The sequence below is a fragment of the Miniopterus natalensis genome, chromosome 12 (genome assembly GCF_054644295.1).
Source record: "Miniopterus natalensis isolate mMinNat1 chromosome 12, mMinNat1.hap1, whole genome shotgun sequence".
In the NCBI taxonomy this organism is placed as follows: domain Eukaryota; kingdom Metazoa; phylum Chordata; class Mammalia; order Chiroptera; family Miniopteridae; genus Miniopterus; species Miniopterus natalensis.
The window spans coordinates 32,150,865-32,173,881 of NC_142092.1; the positions used below are offsets into that span (position 1 = coordinate 32,150,865).

Here is a 23,017-nt window from a genome sequence, read left to right on the forward strand (position 1 = left end):
AAGCCTGGACTACTGGTATGATTTAGTACGAACAAAGGTGGTGTGGCAAACAAAACAAAGGCAAGGGCAAAATGCACACACCGTCCCTGATCCGTACCTGTGATACATTAGCCAATAACTGTGGCTCCTGTTTCTAGGAATATGCTGCTCCAGAAAGTTTTTTATGTTAAAAAAAATTGCAAATCAAGGTCTGATTTCTACTGACTGCCATTCAAAATGTAAATATGCGTGGAATGGAGAGCATGTTACTTAACCTCAGCTCCTTTTAAGATCGCCCTCTCCCTCCACCTTTCCCAGGTGCTACAGACAGAAGCTAGAGAGATTGTGTCATCCCCCTTCCTGACAAGGCCTAGCATGTTTCAAAAGTTAATTTTGTATAATAACTAAAATGAGGGAAGACTGACACTTAATTCTCACAGTATGAGTCCCCAGGCCCCTCTATATAGCAGAGTAAATACCTTTAAATTATTTTTAGGAAAAGTGAGATGGTGGGTGACAGGTTAACTTGATATGACCCCATTTTCATAATTAGACATATTTTTGGCTCTCCCCCAACCCAACATACAGCCCCACCACTAATTCATTGATACCTTACATCTGTTTAACATGTTATCAGTTTACAAGATGCTTCCTATGTTATTTGTTTTAAAGTTTGTCCTCTTGTCAGCCCTATAATCCGTTACCATTAATGACAAGTCAAGTACACTAAAGCCTGCAGAGGCTGAGTGATTTATATCAGGTCAGTACATGTGATTAAGTTTCCTAAATTGAGAGCTTCACCCCAGTAGGAGCAATTTGAGTTACAAACTGGGCTGAGGTATAGACTCACTGCACATTGGATTCTCCTTCCATTATATGTCTAAATCAGGGGTGGGGAATCTTTTTTCTGCCAAGGGCCATTTGGATAGTTATAACATCATTCGCGGGCCATACAAAATTATCAACTTAAAAATTAGCTATGAAAAAAGCTCCTGGATTTATTGAATTTTGAGTCCTGCCTGTGGTTGCCTTGGCAGGGCCAGACCAAATGATTTCCTGGGCCATATATGGCCCTTGGGCCAGACGTTCCCCACCCCTGGTCTAAATGTTTAAATAGTTGTGCTTGTTGAAGGCTTTTTTTTTTTAATTTACTGATGAGAGAGAAAGGGGGAAAGAGAGAAATGTCGACTTATTGTTCCAGTTATTTATGCATTCATTGGTTGACTACTGCATGTGTCCTGACCAGGGATTGAACCCTCAACCTTGGCATATCTGGACTATGCTCTAACCAATGGAGCTACCTGGCTAGGGCAGTGGAATTTCTTTTTAGTGTTGTGGCTGTTATCATTTTACCTAGATCTAGGCTTTTTTAGTCTATAGATACTTTGCTCTCTGGACTTGAAGGCAACAGCAATATAAGAGTCTTTCTAATTCCCCACCACAGTTGGGGCAGGGCTCCAGTACAGGGAGGGCGTGCGATAAATACTCTTATCTGACAAGCATGGTTACCAAAAAGAAGGGAGAAAAAAAGAATCATCAGTCACAAATATTCAACCCCAATTTTATGCTCTATTAACTCTTTAATTTCCCAGAACCATCTATGAATTTATTTTTTAATAAACTGGTGCAGACACCTGTGCATGTGCAGTGGAAAGCAGGACGTGGGAGGCAAGGAACTGCCCCCAGGACCACGTGCATCAGCAGCAAGGCTGAAGGATGGAGACTACAATGTGTCTCCTTTTCCTGCCTGCTCAAACCAATTGTTCCTACTGGGGTGAAACTCTGTCAGTTTAGGAAACTTATTCACGTGTAGTGAATAGGGCAGAAAATGTCCTCACCCCTAAAAACAGCTCCTTAGAGACCAGAGCAACAGTTTCAAAGCCTGAATTTACATCGTTGCGATGGAAGCCGGAAAGCAAGAATACAAATCTAAGTAATAGACCAAAGTCAGCGTCTTTTACAGGAAAAATATTTCAAGAACATCCTCTTCAACAGGTATAAATACATTATTTTAATCTTTTTCACAGAATCTGTCTGAGAAAACAGGATGTATTGATCATGATCTTCCATTTCAGAGAGCCTGCCATAACAAGGCAATCCACAGCACTCACCCAAACCCACACAATGAGCCATAGCTTACAACATTTTCTCACCACTTTAGACTCTTGGTTATAAAATTCCAGATGCTCAAGTGCTTGGTGCCAAAAAGCATCCAAGACCAGAAAATTCACATTTGTTCATTCTGCCCACTAAGCTATCAGATGGGCAGAATTGTTTCAATGTCTGCACATGTTTTAACCCTGTTTTATCAAAAAAATTTTTTTAGGTAATATTAGTAGGAATAGCACAAACAGAATCAGGGTCAAAACAGAGGATACACACTTACCTCAATGTGCTGAAACATATATGGGTGATTGCAGATTTTTCTCAGCTGCATGATAGTGTTCATAAGTGTCTTAGCACCTCCTTTCCCCTGAGAACAAGTGGAGAGAGTTGAAACAGAACAAATTATTAACTGATTGGGTATTTCCAATTTTTACAAAATGGGCTTCTATAGAAAGGGTGAAGGGCCATAGGTCTTCTCAGTAACCTATACCTCGTGTGGTCCAAAGCTCCTCCAAAAATATGGCAGTTTCTGGGTCAGATATAACACCTTTCTTGGGACTAACTTATCCCCCAGGAATGAATTATGCCAAGTTGATGGGTTTGTGACACAACTACCTATTCCCTAGGATTCTGGGCAGACAGAAGCACAGAACAGATGCCCAATGAATGAAACTTCTAAAATGCCACCCCACTTTTGGGCAGAACACATTTTCTGCAGAATTGACACGAGCAGAGCTAACTTATTTTGGTGATAGGAACTTGCTCCTTTCTTCCTGCCCCAATGCAGTTTACAGCGAAGAGGTTAAGAGATTTCCTTCGGCAGCTACAACAGCTACAAAAGAGACCCAGTAATTTGCTTTAACAAATCAGCATTAGCAGGATGCCTCCTGGGGGTATTTGATGTCCAAGTCATGAGTAGACATGTGCAGCCGGCACTGCATCGTCCTCTGCCACCTACCTTCTTATCTTTCTCGGAACCATCTGTGAGGAGGATCCCTTTGGCTTGCATGTGGCGATACAGAATCTTCTGCAGAGCTGACATGTCACACTTGATCACATATTCAACCTGGAGAAAAAAGAATAGTAAATGGGTACGAGCAAGAGAGAGAAGGTGCCTGTTCCAAGAGACTGCTGAGATGCACTGCTGGTGGCACTCCAGGAGCCTGAAGGTACCTGTTTCCCCGCTTGGATTCCTGGAGTGGGGCATGGGATGGGGTGGGGGCTGGAACAGACCACAGCCATCACTGCTAAAGGAATGGTTATGGTGGAGGGGCTTTCCAAAGGTTATATGGAATTGTGGCTAGGGTCATGCTAGGGTCTTGACTTGTTCCATATTTGTGAGATAGAGAGTGTGGCTTGCAAACTGTTCAAATTCAAAGATGTTCAATAGAGAGTATATTTTTAGTATTTACTCTGCTTCCCGACTATACCCCCTTTTCACAGGAACAGAACAGTTTTAGAAAAAACAGTGAGGGGCCAATATCCTATGATTTTCTTTGTAAAACATTTTTCAAATGGTGATATGTGGCTACTCCCAATACTAGTCCTAAAATGAGACTTATGACAGTCCTAGGCTGACTATCATTAACCCTGCTTTTGAGAGATGAGAGGATACTGCCTAGTGAGGACAAGAGGTGGAGAAAAACTAACCCATAGCTGGACTCAACTTTACGACCACCTAAAGAAGGCATCTGAAATACCGCAAAAATCCCATTTACGGTAGTGGAAGGGAATTGACACATGCCTGTGGGTTAGCACACACCTGCAACGCTTCTAGCATGCTCCTAATGCATACAATCTGCCTTGATTATTTCCTATTATTGTTTTTCTTTATTAAAAAAATCCCCAGAATACAAATGTGCAGTTTTCATAATAAACACCAGATTAATGCCTAGAAATCTGCAGAATGTGATTAAAAGTAAATCAGCAAGCTGCCTAATGTTTAATAAACTGATTAAAAATGATCAGGTTATTTTCAGCTCTCTGAGGGCCAGAGCGGGGAGGTCACAGATGAAGAGAAGTTGAATATTCATTCAATTGTTGCTTTAGAAGGGACCAGCCAGGCTCGATGGAACCACAATTAATAATAGCCTTTTGCCACTCATTTTGATGCACCAAATCATATTAGAGAAAGGCTGGCTCTTAGCAGAAAAATTAAGAAAAGCAAGTGACCTACCATAAACTTGTTTACGTTTTTAATGACCTTTTTGGCCAAGGCTGGGGCAAAAAAATCTCCAAGTTTAATAAATAAGGATGCACTTACTATATATAGGCTTTGTGTTTTGGATGCCTGATCATGTCATACTTTTAAAGTACCTCCACTTGTTCAATAGCTGTTAACTCTCAATGAAATCTGATCATGGTGAAGAAAAACATTAAACAACTTCGGACCAGGACAGCGATAAAAATGACGTCAGGGTGAACATTATTGAGCTCTCTGTAGGGACCGGGCCCCGTGCGCACGTGCTTTATCTGCCTTCTCACAAGAGCTCTGAGAGACTGACATTCAGTGTCCACATTTTATAGATAAGGAACCAGAGCATCAAAAAGTTGAACAGGCTGACTCAAAATGATACAGCTAATTAACGGTGCAGTTAGGACTGGAAGCAGAGTCCGCTGTATAACACTCTAAGGATGACCAAGCAGACGTCCAGGCTTCCGAGTTCTGCCCTGATGTTCACCTTCACCTGCGCCCCACTCCTGGAAGAGACGGCTGACGCTTGTTTTTAGGGCACACAGGTGCAGAATTCGAGACAGAACCCTCACCCCCCTTCCCATCTGTTAGCTCTCGCTAAGTGCGGGAGGTGAGGAAGTTCGGGAAGCAGGAGGCATGATGATACCGCGCAGGCAGGGACTCCAGGCGTCCCGTGGTGGTCACGTCAACAGACAGAGGAACCCATCCCGAGGACCCTGACCTTCTGACCTTCCTCCTTCATGTCCTTAGGGGGAGACCAGAGCTGGTTTGATAAAGATGATCAAAATCACTGTCATAAGCTTCACAACTATATTTTACGTGTGGAGTTCCTTGCACCTTCCCAAACAACTCTAAGCTATTTGTTGTTATTGTGGGCTTTTTTAGTTTACTTATTTTTATTTTATTTTTAAAATTTTATTAATTTATTTTTAAATTTAATTTATTGGGGGTAACATTGGCTCACAAAACCATACAGATTTCAAGTGTATGACTCAACAAAACATCGTCTGCACACTGCATCATAGCGCACTGGCCAAAGCAGAGTCTTCTGTCTGCATTCTCGCTGCCTTTGCCCACCTCCGCCTGTACCCCACCATGCTTTCCCTCTGGCTATCACCACACTGTTGTCTGTATCTATGTTATACGTGTGTGTGTTTATTGCCTAATCCCTTTACCTTCTTTCAATCAGCCCCCCAACCCCCCTCCCCTCTGACAGCTGTCAGTCTTTTCCAAGTATCCATGGTGGCTGGTGATTGTGAAAGATTTTAAAAGAGCCGGTAAAGGAGGATTAGAAAGGAAGCACTAAGACTAAGAAAACTTTTCTCCAGGCCTGGGGCGGGGGAGGCGTTCCTTAGTCTTAGTGCTTCCTTACTAATCCTAATCTACCTTGAGGGCTCTTTCAAGATCTTTCACAATCAACAACCACATTTATCAACCACAGTCAATTTTCCCTTTCAATTCCCTCCTAGAAGTGGTAATTAAGCTTTTTTGGTGGCATTCCCTTATCCTGAAGACATTGCTAAAGCACATCTTCCCAGTATGCCCATATATTTATGAATTATATGCAAGATACAAGTTACTTTTAGGGTGTGGGTCAATGTTAAAGGCAACTGATTTCTATCTATATTTCAAGGGGCCAACTGGATGACATCTAATATATTTTGGCCAATTCCAGCCTGATTACCCTGTGATGTGGCTGATAAAAACCCACACTAGGAATAGAAGAGGCAGGACTGCATTTTTCTCATTGCTCACTTATTCTTGTTTTTAAACTGAAAACCTTTGCACAATTTTTCAGTCCTTCCTCCATTCTGGGGCTGAGGCTATTTAGTTAAAATCAGATCATTCCCTTTTTTTAATTGTAATTTATTGATTTGGGAGAGAGAGGGAGAGAGAAACACTGACATGAGAGAGACACATCGATTGGTTGCCTCCTGCACACTGGGCCTGGGGATTCTAGCCGAGGTACGTGCCCTTGGCTAGAATCAAACCCAGAACCCTTCAGTCTGCAGTCCAACACTCTAACCACTGAGCCAAATCAGCTAGGGCAAATCATATCATTCTAAGTCCTTTTATCTGGGGACAGGGAAACCCATGATGTCTCACAACAGGAAGTGCATAAACCTGGCTGTGAGGGTGAGTGGACTTACAGATGCTCTCATGTACATGATAATTATCCCCTAAGAAATCTTATGTTAGTGAAAGATCAAACTGGCCCCTATAAGGAGCCAAATCAGGAGATTATAATGGCCCGGGATCTCCTCTCATCTAACCTTATAGAAGTAGTCAAGCTTTAGTCATAGTTTCTGCCCAAATACTATTCTTCACTTATAATTTCCCCTCCAAAAGGATGTATTATTGGAATAATGAACCTAGACTACTGGGTGTGATATATTACCACTTTCTGAATGGAGAGTTCCAAACCACAAGATTAAATGTATGAAAAGTCCCAGGTTCTGGGATCTATAGTGGGAGAGAGGAACAAAGTAATGATTAATTATATCAAGCAGCCCAAATTTTTATATAATGAATACAGAAGTTGCCCATTTATACAAAGCTCGTTGGTTGTTTTGCACAGGTTATATCAAAATCAGGATCGATTTTAAGTAGGTCAACCTCTAGTTAATCTCAGACACTGTATACATGTTTTAGCATAGTGAGACATCAATAGATGTGTGGTAGGCAGTTAGACAGGCTTGAGCAGAGCAGGACAATGGGCCAGGAACAGAAGGTCACCAGGGCATAAAGCCCCGGGTACCTAGCAACAGACAATCATAAGGTAGAATCTCCTCTCCAGGGTGACCTTTCCTCCCCAGCCTATCGCTGGTCATAAGTTTGGGCCTCTGACCTTCTCTCCCTAGTGATAACATCTAGGTCTCAGTTGTACTTCAGTTCCAGGTCCAGAAAAGTAGTAAAACCAGACAAGCAACACCAAGGCTGACCTCAGGATCAGCTGCATTGAATAATGACGTCTTGTTCTGGTGCCACCCAATCAATCAGTGGAGACCCCAACCCTGAGAGGACACACCTGGAAAAGTGAATATTCTATGGAGATCTTCCCCTAAACTCTCCACCCTTAAACCCTTAGGAAAGAGGACCCAGCACTCTCCCTCCTGGGAACACAGCAGGCTTCCCTCCAGCACCCCCTCCTCTTCCCTCAGGCACACCACCTTTACCTTCCTCACTTCTAAGCTCAAGGGCACTTCCTTTGCCTTTATAACTTGTTTCCTAAGCCCACTTCTACGAACTACTTTTACCTCTGTGATTTTCTAAATACAGTGGTACCTCAGTTTTCTAATGTAATCCGTTCAAGTTCTGAAACCTTTGAAAACTGAGGGACCCACAGCCGACAGCGAGGCCTCAGGATCTTGCCCTCAGCAGAAGCCGTGGGGCACGTTCGACTCCCGAGGCGGGTTCGAAAACCGAAGCATTTCCTTCCGGGTTTGTGGCGTTCGTAACCCGAAATGCTCGTCAACGCAGACCTTCGAAAACAGAGGCACCACTGTAAATGTTCTGTTACAGTTTAAGTCTTGGCTCTGAATTCTTACCTAGCCAGAACTCAAGTACAGTGGTGCCTCGGTTTTCGAACGACTCCGTTGACGCACATTTTGGGTTATGAACACCACAAACCCGGGAGGAAATGCTTCGGTTTTCGAAGCCTCCTTGGAAGTCGAACCTGCCCCACGGCCTCCGCTGAAGGCAAGGTCCTGAGGCCCGGCTGTCGGCTGTGGCTCCCTCGGTTTTCCAAGGTTTCAGAGCCCGACCAGTCTTCCGGAACGGAGTCCATTCGAAAACCGAGGCACCACTGTACCGAGGTTGCTGAACCCAGGTCTGGTCTCACCCCACCGGTCTAACACCTGGTGCTTTCCTGCCACTGCCAACAGATACACAACCAATTGTGAGTCTAGCTGGTTCTTGATTATATGAATTAACAAAGGGGAGAGTCTGCATAGACAACCTCAAATAAGCGCTAAATAGGAAAATCAAACTGCCCTAGCCGGTTTGGGTCTGGGGTTCGATTCCTGCCAAGGGCATGCACCTCGGTTGCAAGGCATGTACCCCGGATGCAAAGCATGTGCCTCGGCTGAAGGCTCGAACCCCGGCCCTGGCTGGGGCATGTGCGGGAGGCAGCCAATCGATGTGTGTCTCTCACATCCGTATTTTTTTCTCTCTCTCTCTTCCCCTCGCAAGCTCTCTGAAAAGCAATGGAAAAAATATCCTCGGGGGAAGATAAAAAATAAGAAAAAGGAAAAGAAAAAGAAAAATCAAATTTCATTTAGCTTAAGTGGGGTGTCTATGCCTCGCCATTCTTCCCTGAGTAGAAGGAATGGCTTGTAGGCCAGCAGCTAGGCGGTGGTGTTGGGGGAGGCGGGGACACAACATTCCCTTGGACAGTAGGTGTTTCATTAGGCTCATAAAATTATTAAACAGCCATTGATTAAAACTAACTTTTATTAAATATTCACTAAAACTAACTTTTGTATGAAGTGGAGCTGCATTTATCAAACCGGGGCCCTCAGATGCCTGTTTTAGTTTCACCTGAGGAAATGGAGATTCCTGAGGTCACTCTAGCTATACTAAACAGAGTTACTGGGGCAGGCTGACATTTCGTATTTTTAAGAGTTTTTCTATGTAAAACTCAACAATTAAGAAAAGGAACAATCCACAAAAAACAAAAACAAAAACAAAAACAAAAAAAGCAGGCAAAAGATACGAGCACCACTTTACCGGGAATTACTGGGGCGGGTTGACATTTTGTGTTTTTAAGAGTTTTTCTATCGTAAAACTGAACAATAAGAAAAAAAATCCAATTAAAAAAAACAAAAGTGAAAACAGACAAAAGATTTGAGCACCACTTCATCAAAGAAGACAGATTGGGGCTGACTGAGCACACAAAAAGATGCCTACCATCATTGGACATTAGAGAAATGCAAATTAAAGCTACCCACCAATTGAAATGGCTAAAAACTTTAAAAAACTGACGCCACCTGATGAGCACTGATGAGAAAGTGGAGGAACTGGAATGCTCACACGCTGCTGGTGGGACTGTAAAATGGCTCAGACAGTTCGGAACACCATGCGGAAACTTAGAAAGTTACCTGTATGTTTATCAGACGGCTGAGCCACCCCACGCCTAGGTATCTGCTCAAGTGAAATGCAAACCTATGTTCACACAAATACCTGTACACAATGTTTATAGCAGATTTATCCATAATCATCAAAAACTGGGAAAAACCCAAATGTCCCTCTCAACTAAATGGATAAACAAAGCATGGTGCAGCTATATAATAGAATACTACTCAACAATAAAAATGAACCAATATGCGTGCAACAACTTGGATGCATATCAAATACACTATGCAGAGTGAAAGAAACCAGATGTAAAAGGTCTGATGACACATACTTCTGAGTCCATTCATACGACATTCTGGAAAAGGCGAGGCTATAGGATGAAGATTAGTGGTTCCATGAGACTAAGGGTAGAGAGAGGCTCTGACTAAAAAGTAGTAGCGCCAGGGAATTTGGCAGTGGGGGGGGGGGGCCAGGGGGGACTGGGAAATAGAATTGCTATGTATTTTGATTGTGGGTGTGGGAAATATTAACTGAAGTTTTCAAAACTTCTAGAACTATATACCCAAAGCAGTAAATTGTATTGTATGTAAATTTAAAAATAAAATTAAAAAAACACTTCCCTAACTGATTCTTTTTCACAACATTTGAGAATGATCACTATGGATGTATTTATAGTTAGCTTTATCCTGCCATCAGCCATAATTCCCTCCTGGATTCTTAACGCAGGCTGAGAAAGATGTACATGTTGTCTGAGGCTATAAGCAGATGATAGTAGAAGTAAACTCCTTACCCCCAAGGTTGACACTTAAATGACCAATTTTTCACCCACGGCAGTTTTGCTCAGTGGTTAAAAGTGTCCGCCCGGGAAACAAAGGGTCCTGGGTTTGACTCCAGCCAAGGGCACATACCTCGGTTGCAGGCTCGATCCCTGGCCCTGGTTGGGGTGTGTGCAGAGGCAACCAGGTGATGTGTTTCTCTCACATCGATGTTTCTCTCTCTCTTTCTCTCTCTCTCTTCCACTTTCTCTGAAAAGCAATGGGAAAAAAAAATCCTCTGGTGAGGATAAAAAAATAAAAAATAAATGACCAATTTTTCCTTGATAAAAAATCTTCACAAGGCAGGAAAAGCACAGAATAACCATTGGCCACAAGATATCAATAAGGCCACATACCCACGCATATAGGGTGTCCCAAAAAAATACCCCCACACTTTGAATAATTATAAAGGCAGTATTTATTAAAATACATTTCATTTTCAAAATTGAGCTATCAGCTGTTAAAGTGTGTATACATTTTTTGGGACACCCTGTAGTGGTCAGTCCCCCCATTTGCCTTAAAAGGTCTGTGGGGACAGAAAGTGCAAGGACGAGAGAACAGTGTGAGAAAAGTTGAAATAAATAGGAAATGAGAACCTTTCATTAATAACAGAAACCACAACACGAGCAGCTACACTGGCTGAGTGCTGACCATGTGCCAGGCACAGTAGTATGAGCACTACATCCATCTAGTCCTCTCAACAATTCTATGAAGCAGGTATTATTTATTTTATAGCTCACTGATGAGAACCTTGAGACCCACTGGGTTAACTGATTTGCCCAAGTTCACACAGTTAATAGGAGACAGAGAATGCCGTCAACTCTGATGACAGAACCCACAATTTCCATTTCACCAAGTTACTGCCAGGAAAAGGTGGCTTATCCATAGGTAATACATTACATCCAGGGTATTTAACATACCTCAGATAACAATGCTCTGGCTATTAAAGAGCACACACGTACTTGATAGAGGAGACATACTCTTGAAAATCTAATTTTAACATTTTTTTTAAAAGTTTACTCATTCTCAGGAAGCTCTCTTGTAGAAAGAACGGTGAAATACATAGGAAAGAATTCCTTTGTGATATAAATGATCACCCCATAATCCTTATGCTGCAAAAGTTTGGATTTTTATATAATGGATTTTCTTAAAACAGGGCATACTTTCAACTCGTAATTTGTTTTTAAAAATCTATGTCTATTAGCTAGCCCTGTAGGTAAGTAAACAAGATTAAGAAGTTTTATGGACTAAGTAAATAAAGGACTTTAGTTAGGCACCTTTTATTTTATACCTCTTCTAAAGAAACAAAAGGAAGCAAGGGACAAATGAAAATCTTTAACATTCTACCACGATAATTTGCAGGATCTCAGTAGCAGTATGTTGGGAAGTGGCTCCAGGTAGCCACATGACCACTGTACCCACTCCCCAGCTTATCCATTCAGCAGCTAAGCTCCATATTAAACAGAGAAGGGGTTACCCAAAGATGCTAAAACAACAGGAAGTCAAAGAAACATCGATAGCATTCAATGCCTAAGATACCTCACTAGTAAAATAAAACACTTAAATATCTGGGCTTTTGCTGGAGTAAGCATGGTATAAAAACCATGTTCATTTCTAATATTTCTTCAACTCTTAAAAAATAGAGAACAAAATTGTCTCTCTGCAAACTGATCAACTTCGTATGCTATTTGCCAACTCCCACTTAAAAATGAACAGGATGAAACAATCTGTCCAAAAAATAGAGTCGTTACACAGAAAAACACAATGATGCAAAATAACACATTTTAGAATTGTCTCATCTAAAGAGAAAGCTCAAATCAAAATAACTCATGCTACAAACAATACTATACAATGCCAAACAATCTATCTTTAAGAGAATAAAATTTAGAACTCAAATGTGTGTGGCTCCAAAACATGATCAGAAACATATTAAACTAATACCCAAATCCAACCAAAAAAATGAAGAGCTAAGGGGCTCAAAGGGAGTTCTAAAGCACTGAAAACTCAGTGGCCAAGAAGTAATCTGAAAAATACTCGCTTAAAGTGTGCACAGGAACTTTATGGTTCTGGTGTGGGACAGAAGCCATGCCCAAGAATAATTAGATGACAGGACTGTAATTTGCAGAAACTCTACTTCTCACTTAACTACCAGAACTTTGACGTCACAAGCATCAAACATTAAATAAATTTCTGGCAAACTTGGCAAATGTTCACTAGGCCTTCAAGTCCCAAACTCAAATCCTTATTTGGCTCGCAAACAGAACGCTTTTATGGTGCCTGTAAGAATAAACTCAAATGAGGTTAACTTAAGAAAAAAAAATCTAAAATTAAAATGCAATGTTAATTAATGTAATGCTAAGTGGCTGTAAGTTAAAGTGTAATGAGACTCAATGAATTTGGTAATTTTATAAAATCTTCCCAAGGCTTTTGGACACCAGGCTGAAAATGCCGAAAATTCCCTTCTCTCTTTACGCTAAATCCTCTAACTCCTATCAAATAAATTAGTACTTGAAGATAGTTTCAAGATACCTGTACCTAAAATTCAAGCCTGCTGTTTTAGAAACACAATTTCAGGTGCAGGTATGTCAACCGTATCAGCAGGGGGAGAAAACACAACTTTTGCATTTTGCAACATACTTTTTCTGGAAGCTGGGATTCCACTTCTTTCTTAAGTCTCCTCAGTAAAAATGGTCTCAACACCTTATGTAGACGCCGGATGATCAATATAGTTTCTTCTTCATTCAAGTCCACCTATAATAGAACCACAGATGACTGATTTTTTTTTTTTTTAAAAAGAATGTTTCATTTAATAATGATTTATATTTATTATTTGTTTCAATATATGTTTGAAATTTTATGTGTATTAAGGCCAGGTTTATACCTGGTCATGACACCTCAGCATTCTCTTCCCACCTGCCTACCCCATGGTAATCAAATAGCCTAAAAGTGGGTGTTTGTCTTAAGGATGGGTTTGTGGAAAAGGGCTCATATGCAATCAGTTCATATCAGTACTGTTAACAGCTCACAATTTTATGGGATATAACTGTCAATAAAGACTGACTGAAGCCCTGGCAGGTGTGGCTCGGCTGGTTGGAGCGTCATACACCAAAAGGTTGCAAGTTCAATTCCTGGTCAGGGCACATACCCAAGTTGTGGGTTTGATCCCCAGGTGGGGCATGTACAGGAGGCAACCAATCATTGTTTCTTTCTCACATCAATGTTTCTCTTTCTGTCTCCCTCTCTCTCTCTTCCCTTCCCTCGCTCTCTAAAGTCAATAAAAACATCCTTGTGTGAGGATTAAAAAAACAACAACCCACATTTAGGGAAAAAAAAATACCCATATTTAGGGGGGGGAAAAAAAAGACTGACTGATGACTGAGATAGAACATGAGTAGCTCTGGCCAGGTAGCTCAGCAGGTTAGAGCGTTGTCCCAATATGCCAAGATTGTGGATTTGATCCCAGGTCAGGATACATACAAGAATCAAGCAATGAATGAATGCATCAATAAGTGGAACAACAAATCAGTGTTTCTCTCTCTCTTTCAAACCAATAAAAGTAAAGATTATTTAAAAAACAAAAAAAGAACACGAGTAAAGCCGTAACAGTTAATGTGTTCTTAAGCGGAAGCATTAAGTTAGGTTCTTAACTTTGTCTCAGATGCAAAAACATACCAACAGAAATGAAAACAAGAGTAGATCCAATTTATGTTGGTTGGTTTCTAAGCCAGACGACCTTGCTCTTCCTTTTTTCTGCCCTGATCATGTTCGAGTTACAGTCATATTTATAAAATCATCTGCTTTCTCTTTCGCCTTCCTCTATTAACCTCTAGGGGGCAGAGTTGATTGACTCTATACAAATGGGAGAACCAATTATTTATTGACAAAAAGGAAATGCACCCCAAAATTAAAGGGCTCAAGAGTTCTAACATGAATTTCCTTCAAGCATTCTTTGTGGCTTTTCATCCCTATAGTTAAGAAATCACTAATCAAAAGGACATGTACCCATTTCTTTTCTTATAATGGCTCAGGTCTTCCTTCTATCAATGAGCTCTTAGTTAAGACAGACAGTGGAAGAAATGGTAGTAAGAAATTTGAAAATGGCTACTCCAGGATTTGAGGAGTATTTATGTAGACACACAACTGAGGCTTACCCAAAAATCTGGAAAAATGTGTATACAAAAAAGTAGTGTAAACTAATTCAGTTTTACACACACACACTCTTTATGTGGAAAAAGTTTAAAGGGAAGCCCAAGTTTATAACAAGGAAATACTTGTTTTAAGGTTTAGGTTGAGTTGGTTGAGTTGATCAGGTTAAACTGAGTCAATAACTTGTCGCCACACTTATCCTGTGTCCCACAGCAGTTAAGCATCCCATCATCAGGAATGTTCTCTGGTGGCCTGGTTAACACACTGGCAAAAGACACAGGAGTTGAGACACCCCACACTTGACTAGATCCGCCTTCTTCAGAAGGGAAACTCCCGGGAATGGGGAACATGTGCACTCACTGATTAGCTTCATAATGTAGATGACATTGTAAAACACCCAATGGGTTTTCTGCCGCTCTAATGCTCTCAGCTCTAGGTCCTTTCATTTCATTTCATGGTCAAGCAGTGGGGGAGGGGGGGCGGGGGGGGGGAGAACAGAAGTGAGACCAGTACCCTTTCTCCAGTCATGGCAAACGGGGCATTAAACCACTGTTCAAATGTGCTGCAGCTCTTAAAAATTGTCGGGAGGAGGAAGTTGAGGAGAGCCCAGAGCTCTGGGAGCTTATTCTGCAGTGGGGTCCCAGTCAACAGGATCCTTCTGGGGGCCACATAGTGAGTGTTCAAGACCTGAGTCAGCTTGCAGTGGTGATTCTTCATCCGGTGGCCTTCATCCACAATCATGTACTTCCACCGAATCTGTAACATAAGATGGACCGACATGTGGTGAGCAAGGGAAAATACAACTATTTCCAACAGGCAGGTGGTAAATTGGAAAACCAAAGAACGCATACTTGGTGCAAGATATGGTGGGATTCTCCTTAGCATAAAAGAATCTCAACAGTCTATATCCCATGCCTGATGGATCATATTACATCATGTAATAATGAAGTTAGAGCAATGACATTCCTTAGGGGCCATGTCATTCCAAATCACCCTTTAAAAAGGAGGAAACTTGGGCCCAGAATGAAATGGTTAAGCTAGGAGTGGTGCCTGTGTCTCCGCAGCCAGCACTCCTTCTGTTAACGCTGTAATGTGATTGCCATCCCAGACTTAATGGTCATGCTCTCTCTGCTCCTAGCAAGTACAGAATATAGCTCTCCACCTGAAGCAGTGGCCAATTTTTCCAACATTACCTATAGCTGAGATACTCTGGCTTTGTGCCTTCTTTTCTATTACGTTGGCTGACTATTAACTACCTTTGGGCTTGGCTCAGTGTTCTTTATTTTTTAATTTGAACTAGTTGCTAACATTTAAAAGTTGGTATATTTCACATAAAAATCTGGACATCAAGCTTCCTTAAAAAAACAAACTGGAAGATCTGGCAACCTGGACTCTCTCAGTTCACACATATTCCTTACTTGCCAAGTACTGCCAGGTCTAGGATCCCTGCTTTAAGATATGGAAAATGAAAGGATATTCTCACTGGCAGAGGGGAAAATGCTAAAATATCATCCCTCTGTTTATGCCAAACCTTCAGAATTAAACACAATATACTCCCCCCACATGACCATCACCTCAAAAGTAAATGGCCATATGATACAATCCTCCTTCCTAAGTCTACAAATAGTCCCCTTCCCCTCTCATATTTTACCCTTGAGCCCTCTTCGAGGTCACTGTTCTCCATTTCTTAAAGTGAGAACAATGAGGAATGTTCCACTAAGCCTATCCATTCCCTACAGAATAGGGGCGATGGCCAAGAAAAGCATCTGGTGCTCAGATGTCATGGATGCTGCTGCACAGCTCTTAGAGAGAGGAGGGAGATGGCGAGGGAAGGATTCTGCACAGCCCCGGCCTTCCTCATCAGAAGCACCAGGAAAGTCAGGGGCAAAGATGTAAGACCATCCGTTGGGCTGGGAAGCTCAGGTTAAAGAAACTACCAGGGTTTTTGTGTTTTCTCTTCCTCTACCTCCTCTAAGAGAAGTGTTTAAGAATAACCAAAGTGGTACAATCAGCTGTCCCAAACTTAACAACTGAATGAAAAGAGGCCAGCAGATAAAATATATTTTAATAAATATTCTAAATCTACTTTCCTGCCCAATTTGGCTTATGGAATAATAAAAAAGGAAGCAGAGGCCTTAGGTTTTGCTGTTGGGTCTACTCCTAATTAGGTCTTCCACTTGGAAAAAAATTACTGCCCCGTTCTGTATCTCCATTTCTCCAGCAACAAATAAAAGCAATACATCTCGTTAACAGGCGCCTCCAATGAATTTTGAAATACATAAGCAGAAAACACAGTATGAATTTGTTTTCAAGGATTCCAAATGTATAAACATACTCCCATAGTAATACTGAAAACACATCATTTCTGACACTGCCAAATTCATCTCTGAATATGAGGAATTGTTGCCGGTGCCAGCTCAGTGATGAAACCTCCCCTGGGACCACATTTCCTTTATGTTATTTCCTGTGATGCCATGAAGGGAACGCTCAGTTCCCAGAGCAAAGGTTTAGTGCAGCGATGGAACAAACCCCAGAAAATGGGGATTTTGTTCAATTCCGGCTATAACTTAGTTTCAGATTATAGTGCTTTCAAAATATCACAGGGCAAAAGAAATTACTAAAAAAAATAAAATAAAAATTAAGTCTTCATATTTGCTCCATGAAAGAAACTACTTCTAGCATTCTACATGAACATATTAGGAGGCAAGATGATATTAATGGAAAAAAATTATATTTTATGGCTAAAGGAAAAGTTAGGGACATACAAATTAGGAGACATGTAGGTTACAAGTAGAAAACCACTCTTTCCCAGCTCTGAGTAGTCAGCCCAGAGTAATTCAAACAATAATAGCCCATATTTTTACCAGGAAAAAAACCCAAAAGAGGGATAGCAGAAAAACCAACAGCTCAGAGAAATGTTCATGTGGAGAAGACCATATGGAGAGGTGCCTACTTGTCTTTGGAGAGACAAAGGCACAAGAGGAATGAAGCTACGCTACTGACAATAACCCAGGGAAACAGAAACAGTTATTTCTTCCACAAGTACGTTCAGGGCTGTTGGAGAGAAAAAAAGGAGTTGCAGAAGAAACTCAGGTGAACTTTTTAAAGAGATGTAAACTCATTAACTATGAGAGGATAGGTAAGAGCCCCAGGATCAATGGCATACATGAAAAAAAAAATAGTAAGCATAAAATTAAAACCCATGATCAAAATATATATGACTCAAAAAAAAAGAAAAAGAGATAGATAGAAGCCATTTAATGATCAAATTATACTAGTGAGTATAATTTAGGGAATACTTTATACTCCAGTGCAATGGTCCATAACTAGAGATAAAAAAATTTTTTTAAAACATACCTTTGCAAGAATGTGCTTGTCTTTTATAATGTATTCATAAGTAGTCAAGAGGACATTGAATTTGCCACTCCGTAGCTGGGGGACAAGGGAGCGACGCATGGCAGGGGTGCCCTGAGTAGAAAGGAAAAAAAATCCACATATATATTACCCAATGGAAGTACATGTGTGTCATTTCTCACTATTCAGAGCTTAATGGAGCCCAGACCTGTGACTAAAGATTGCACATATATGCATTATTATATACAGATGCATTATCCATAAAGAAAGTGCTCAGCAAAATCGCACTGGTCTGGACACTTTGCAGACTCTTAGAGAGAGGCCTTCCCACTGAAAACTCAGGGGAAAGAAAGAAAAGGAAATTACAGTGACCTCAAGGTAGCAGAGAACCCGCTGCTCTAATGAAAGGCTCCTTTTCTATGGGAGCCTATAGCAGGCGGCCCGGGCACGCGGGTAATTGCCTAACTTTCTGCAGGAACAGTGAGCCAGTCAGCAGCACGCAGAATGTGCGATATTTGTCATTTGTATTACTCTCATCAGAAACCTCGCAATATGATAATTAACAATTTTCTTCTGCATTTCACTATCTGAAAGTAATTATGGTTTATTACAGTAATCTTCTTGGGATGATTAACTCTCACTGTTTAGTACATGATGTACATGACAAAACTTTACAACCAAATACAGTGCACAGATGTGCATATGGAATAAAGAAAATGGGGTCTATTTTTTGCTTTTCCACATTTATATATAAATACAGCATTCCAAACCTTGTAAGAAATTTTCACCACAGAAGGAGCCCATTTGTCAAATTCATATGTCCAGTTAGATAGAGTCCTGTAGAACAAAAAAAGGACATTTGTATAAAAGTCAGCGGTGAAAAAGATGTTCTTATTTATTTTTAGGCCTCACCTTGAAAGGGACTAGAGACTATAAAATATCTTGAGTATGTATTTATTTTAAAGGTGTGGAAATAAGAGATAAGTTAGGAATAAGCTGCCACAAAGCATGACAAGTTTGTTGTGGGCTCATAAAAAAATCACATAAAAAAAAATTAAAGAATACATAACTATAGAGGGCAAAAAAAACCCTAAATTTTAATATGATGTTGAAAAATAGCAATTGCCAAAGTGATTTGGTGAGTCTTTAGAAAGCCACATGCGTTCAGCGAAAAGTTGAGTCAGGAAAAAGAAATTACAAAAGCCCATGAAAATATTAAATAAATCTGTCAAGAGGGAGCAGGGGAAGAAATAGTGAATGCCTCTTTTTTTTAAATCCCTGAAAGCGTCACCATAATATACAAGTCAGAACATGTAAAATATAGATAAAAAACAAAAATACCAAAATGGAATCTTTATTTTTTTCTCAAGGTCCAGTTTTGTATCAGCTCTGAGATCTAAGATCTCAGTGCTTAAAAATGCAAACAGACACCCACAGCCAGAGACCCTCCACTGCAGGGGGCGGCTGCAAACAGGTCTTCCTTCTCTCAGGCATGTGCACTGAGGCCTGCAAGGAGCCACGCGGTGGGCAAGGCCTGGCAGTTTCATGGCACACAGCGAAGACCTGTCCTTGAGAAATCGCTGCAAATGAATTACACATACCGGGGGCAGTTCAACTAAAATTCTCAGTTAAAATTACAACTTAGACTCAGCTTTAGAAGATACAATAAAGAAAGATTTCAGAACGCCGCAGTCTTTTGACTAGATGTAATCTTTTGGAAATGGAACAAGGGGGAAAAAAAAAAATCAAAGAAATTAAAAAAAAAAAAAAATCAAAACACCTTCCCCCTTTGGGAGCGGCTGAAGGAGTGGCTGAAGAATAAGGCCCCCTGTATGGTGTCGGCCACAACGCGAGTAGACCGCTGATAAAATCGCCTTGTCCTTCACTTAAACAGCCGCAAAGGCTGGGAGTGGGGGTGGGAAATAAAAACCTAAATCCAGATTATACGCTCCCGGGTACCCCAGCACCTGCTATAATTCTGCCTTCAATGCAAAACAGAACCGAGCTCCTATTAGGGCACCCTGCAACACGCAGGAAGATAACTGCAGAACAAATGGCTTTACTCACGAAAGGGGGACAATGATGAGATAGGGGCCGTTGAGTCTTTTGTGCTCCATCAGGTAAGTGATGAGCGCAATGGTCTGTATGGTCTTTCCCAGCCCCATTTCGTCAGCTAAGATCCCGTTCAAATTGTTATTATACAGGGAAACCATCCATTCCAGGCCCTGGAGCTGAAATGAAGAGTAATTGTTTCAATTATCCGAGATCTGCACAGGTAATTAATACTAATACAACTCAAGTGAGGCTGTGACTTCTTAACTCCTCTGTGCTGTATGTTGGATTTCCCACGGTAGGCAAGTGAGGGGAGCACCAGCATAAAAAGAATTTAAAATATGAGCCTGTAATCATGCCTGCTGCTTGGCAGGTGCCGAGTGTTAATCAGATTTAGAAACGACGGGCTGGAGCGGACTGGTGGGATTTTAAGCAGCTTCGCTGCTCATCCCTACTTAGCATTTCACAGTATATGACATTCTAGAATTACTATAAATGAAGAAAACCCAAAGCAAAAGCCATTCCAACCACTCCGAGAACAAAAAGCCAATGTGAGGATTAAAGACAAACAAACCGGAAGGCAGGTTTTGGCTCATAGATCACAGATAGTTAGAAATAACCTTCTTGGCTAAGAAGAGACTCCCTTTAGGGTGGGATCCTCTCAGTGAGGAAGCTGGGTGTCCAGGGAGCCAGGGGCTGGCTGTTGGGCCCACAGGAGGGTGCTTCCTGGTGGGGACAAACCTTCCAGGCAGTAGGTGAGAACTTTGCCAGGTGGGCACTCCCCAAGGGCAACCTAGAAAATACGTGTGTTCCACATATCTGTAAAGTACAAACACTCTGCACTGAGATGCAGCTTTGCAGTCCCCGAGTCTGTCCAGTACAAGAAAGGTCAAGAGATAATACAAAATCATTCAACCTCCCTCTCCCAACCACCCTTCTACCATCATACCACAGATGCTGGACTTAAAAAGTAGGATCAATGATGATAAATAGATAGATAAGTAGATAAATAGATAAACAGAGAGATTGATAATAGGTAGATAGATGGAAAGATATAGATACTGCTATCTATATCTTTATATATCTATATCTATATATATATATCGATATCGATATCTGTATCTATATTAGCTGCAGTCAATTTAGCTTGCTAATGAAGCTATGCTTAGGGAAATGTTAATTTTAATATGTTTTATATAAGAAAAAAGTAAGTCATTTATTTTAAACTGTATTAAATGATTATTCTGTGCAATGAACCATGAAAGGAGCGATGGCAGGTGGATCCCTTGGTATGTAAGATGCATGCCTCCCTTCAGGAGCTTTCAGTCAAAGAGGAGACAATAAACCATTCACATATACACAGGCACCATGAAACGAATGGTTGGGGTGTCAGTGCCATACATATAAAATGGCATTGGCCGGGCTTTTTCCCGGGGAGAGCACTGCAGTGGTTTGAAGAAATACTTTCACGTGCCACCTGGAGTACCCTGTGCCATGCAAGATTCCTAAAGGGTTTCGTTCGCAGAACAACAGCAACACCAAGAGATAGAAGGAAAATGGGAAGAGCCTTTGAGAAAATGGGCGAAAGATAGAGAGGGTAAGTGAGGAAATGACTGGGAACCACAACTGGTGGTCCAGAGGAGCTGTGTGCTTCCAACATGACGCCAAGACCTCCAGACTCTCAGGAAAGTCAACTAAATGCCAGGAACATTTGGACACTGGGAGGTGGTGAATTCTTTTTTTAAATGAAAATTGGCAAAGGGGCTGAATTTTGCATCTGTGTTAATCCCAGATAAAACAGAAGCAGAAACTGGCAGCAGAAGGGACTAGAAATTCACTAAAATTGCAGGAAATGAATTGTACTTTCCTAGACCGTCAAATTGGAGGGGTTGGGTACTGAACCAAACTTACAAGGCTTTCCAGGAAGCAGCAGGATGGCCTCAGCTATGTGAGGGTTAAATAACTATTAATGATACAAAAATGTGTCAAGGAGCAATCAGACAGAAAGCTCACTTGGGGACAGAGTGGTCCAGAAAGGCTTGGAGCTATGCTTTGAATTGGTTTGTGAGAAACGGACAGGATCTCATCAGGCAAAAGGAACTTCATGAGACAAAAACCCAGAGGGGGACAGAGGAAGGCCCATCCTGGGATCTACAGCAGCCCAGTGCAGGGAGAAGGGCATACAGTTCACATAGAAAAGCAGGGAAGATAGGTTTGAAAAGACAGTGTTGGAGAGTGCTGAAAAAGGTGTTGGATGGCAGGAGAAATCACTGTGCCATTAAGTTATTTATGAATAACCCAGAGAATGCATCTCTCAGACACAGGCACGTAAAAGTCTATTAGAACATACTATGAATTCACATCTATGCTGAGCAGACCAAGTAAAATGATGACCACTTTGAATCTCATAAAAGTAGCATGGTCTGTGGAGAAAACATGACCTCACTATGGACAGAACAGTGGTTGTCAAAGTGTGCTTCAGAGACTCCTGGGTGTCCCAGACCATCTCAGGAGACCCACAAGGTCCAACAATGTTCACAATAACTTCAGGGCATTATTTACCTTTATATTGTGCTGATGTTTGCAAAAGCAACAGTGGGTAAGAACTGCAGGCCCTTTAGCAGGAGCCAAGGCAATACTGTGGTGGTCAATGCATGCTTCATCTCCAGGCCACAGCAGCAAATACAGGGTTGGGTCCAAAAAGTTTGAGAATGGTTGGCCTAAAGCATGTAGCTCCTAAAGAATATTCTAAAAGATGCTAGTTTTACAAGATCTTAACAGGTGATATATGAAAATAAGGCTGGGTAGTCAAAGAAATTTGGGAACTAGAAAGTTAAATTATTTTACTGCAGACACTGATGTACAATTATAGATGGCACAATTATATCTGTAGAGTCATGGATGTGCTGATGTATGTCGTGGACTACCAAGAGGGGTCACTGTCAGGATGCCCAGATGGCTGGGTGGCTCAGGACAGTCCTGGTTTATGCCTATTAATAATAAGGGCCCCTATTCACTCTCATTAGTATCCAAGTTTGAAACAGTAAATTATATGGTAATTCCAGTTATAGCTGATTGTATTTCCTGTATTTATTTGACCACGGAACCTGTATTTCTTTTTCTTTTTGGGACAAAAAGTTCCAAGGAACACACTTTGTGGAAAAATGGAAGTGCTCTAAAGGCAGGATTCTAGGCGCAATGGAGAGAATGCCAATATTATAAGCAGGGTGACTTAAAATGCCTCACCATCATCAAACCTCTTAAGCAGTCGACACGTGCGTGAGACTTACTTCAGTAA

The 23,017-nt window shown here is 41.3% G+C and overlaps 1 protein-coding gene across 1 annotated transcript in view; it reads right to left on the reverse strand.

The window, feature by feature from the left end:
* SMARCA2 (SWI/SNF related BAF chromatin remodeling complex subunit ATPase 2) overlaps window positions 1-23,017 on the reverse strand; it is a 157,034-nt gene that overhangs the window by 75,461 nt on the left and 58,556 nt on the right. The window contains exons 15-21 of the mRNA XM_087822686.1: window positions 19,735-19,898; window positions 18,438-18,504; window positions 17,671-17,781; window positions 14,827-15,069; window positions 12,805-12,918; window positions 3,044-3,151; window positions 2,366-2,452 (exon numbers count right to left, since the gene is read on the reverse strand). Of these exons, the coding sequence (XP_087678812.1) occupies window positions 2,366-2,452; window positions 3,044-3,151; window positions 12,805-12,918; window positions 14,827-15,069; window positions 17,671-17,781; window positions 18,438-18,504; window positions 19,735-19,898 (894 nt within the window). The remainder of the gene's footprint in view (window positions 1-2,365; window positions 2,453-3,043; window positions 3,152-12,804; window positions 12,919-14,826; window positions 15,070-17,670; window positions 17,782-18,437; window positions 18,505-19,734; window positions 19,899-23,017) is intronic.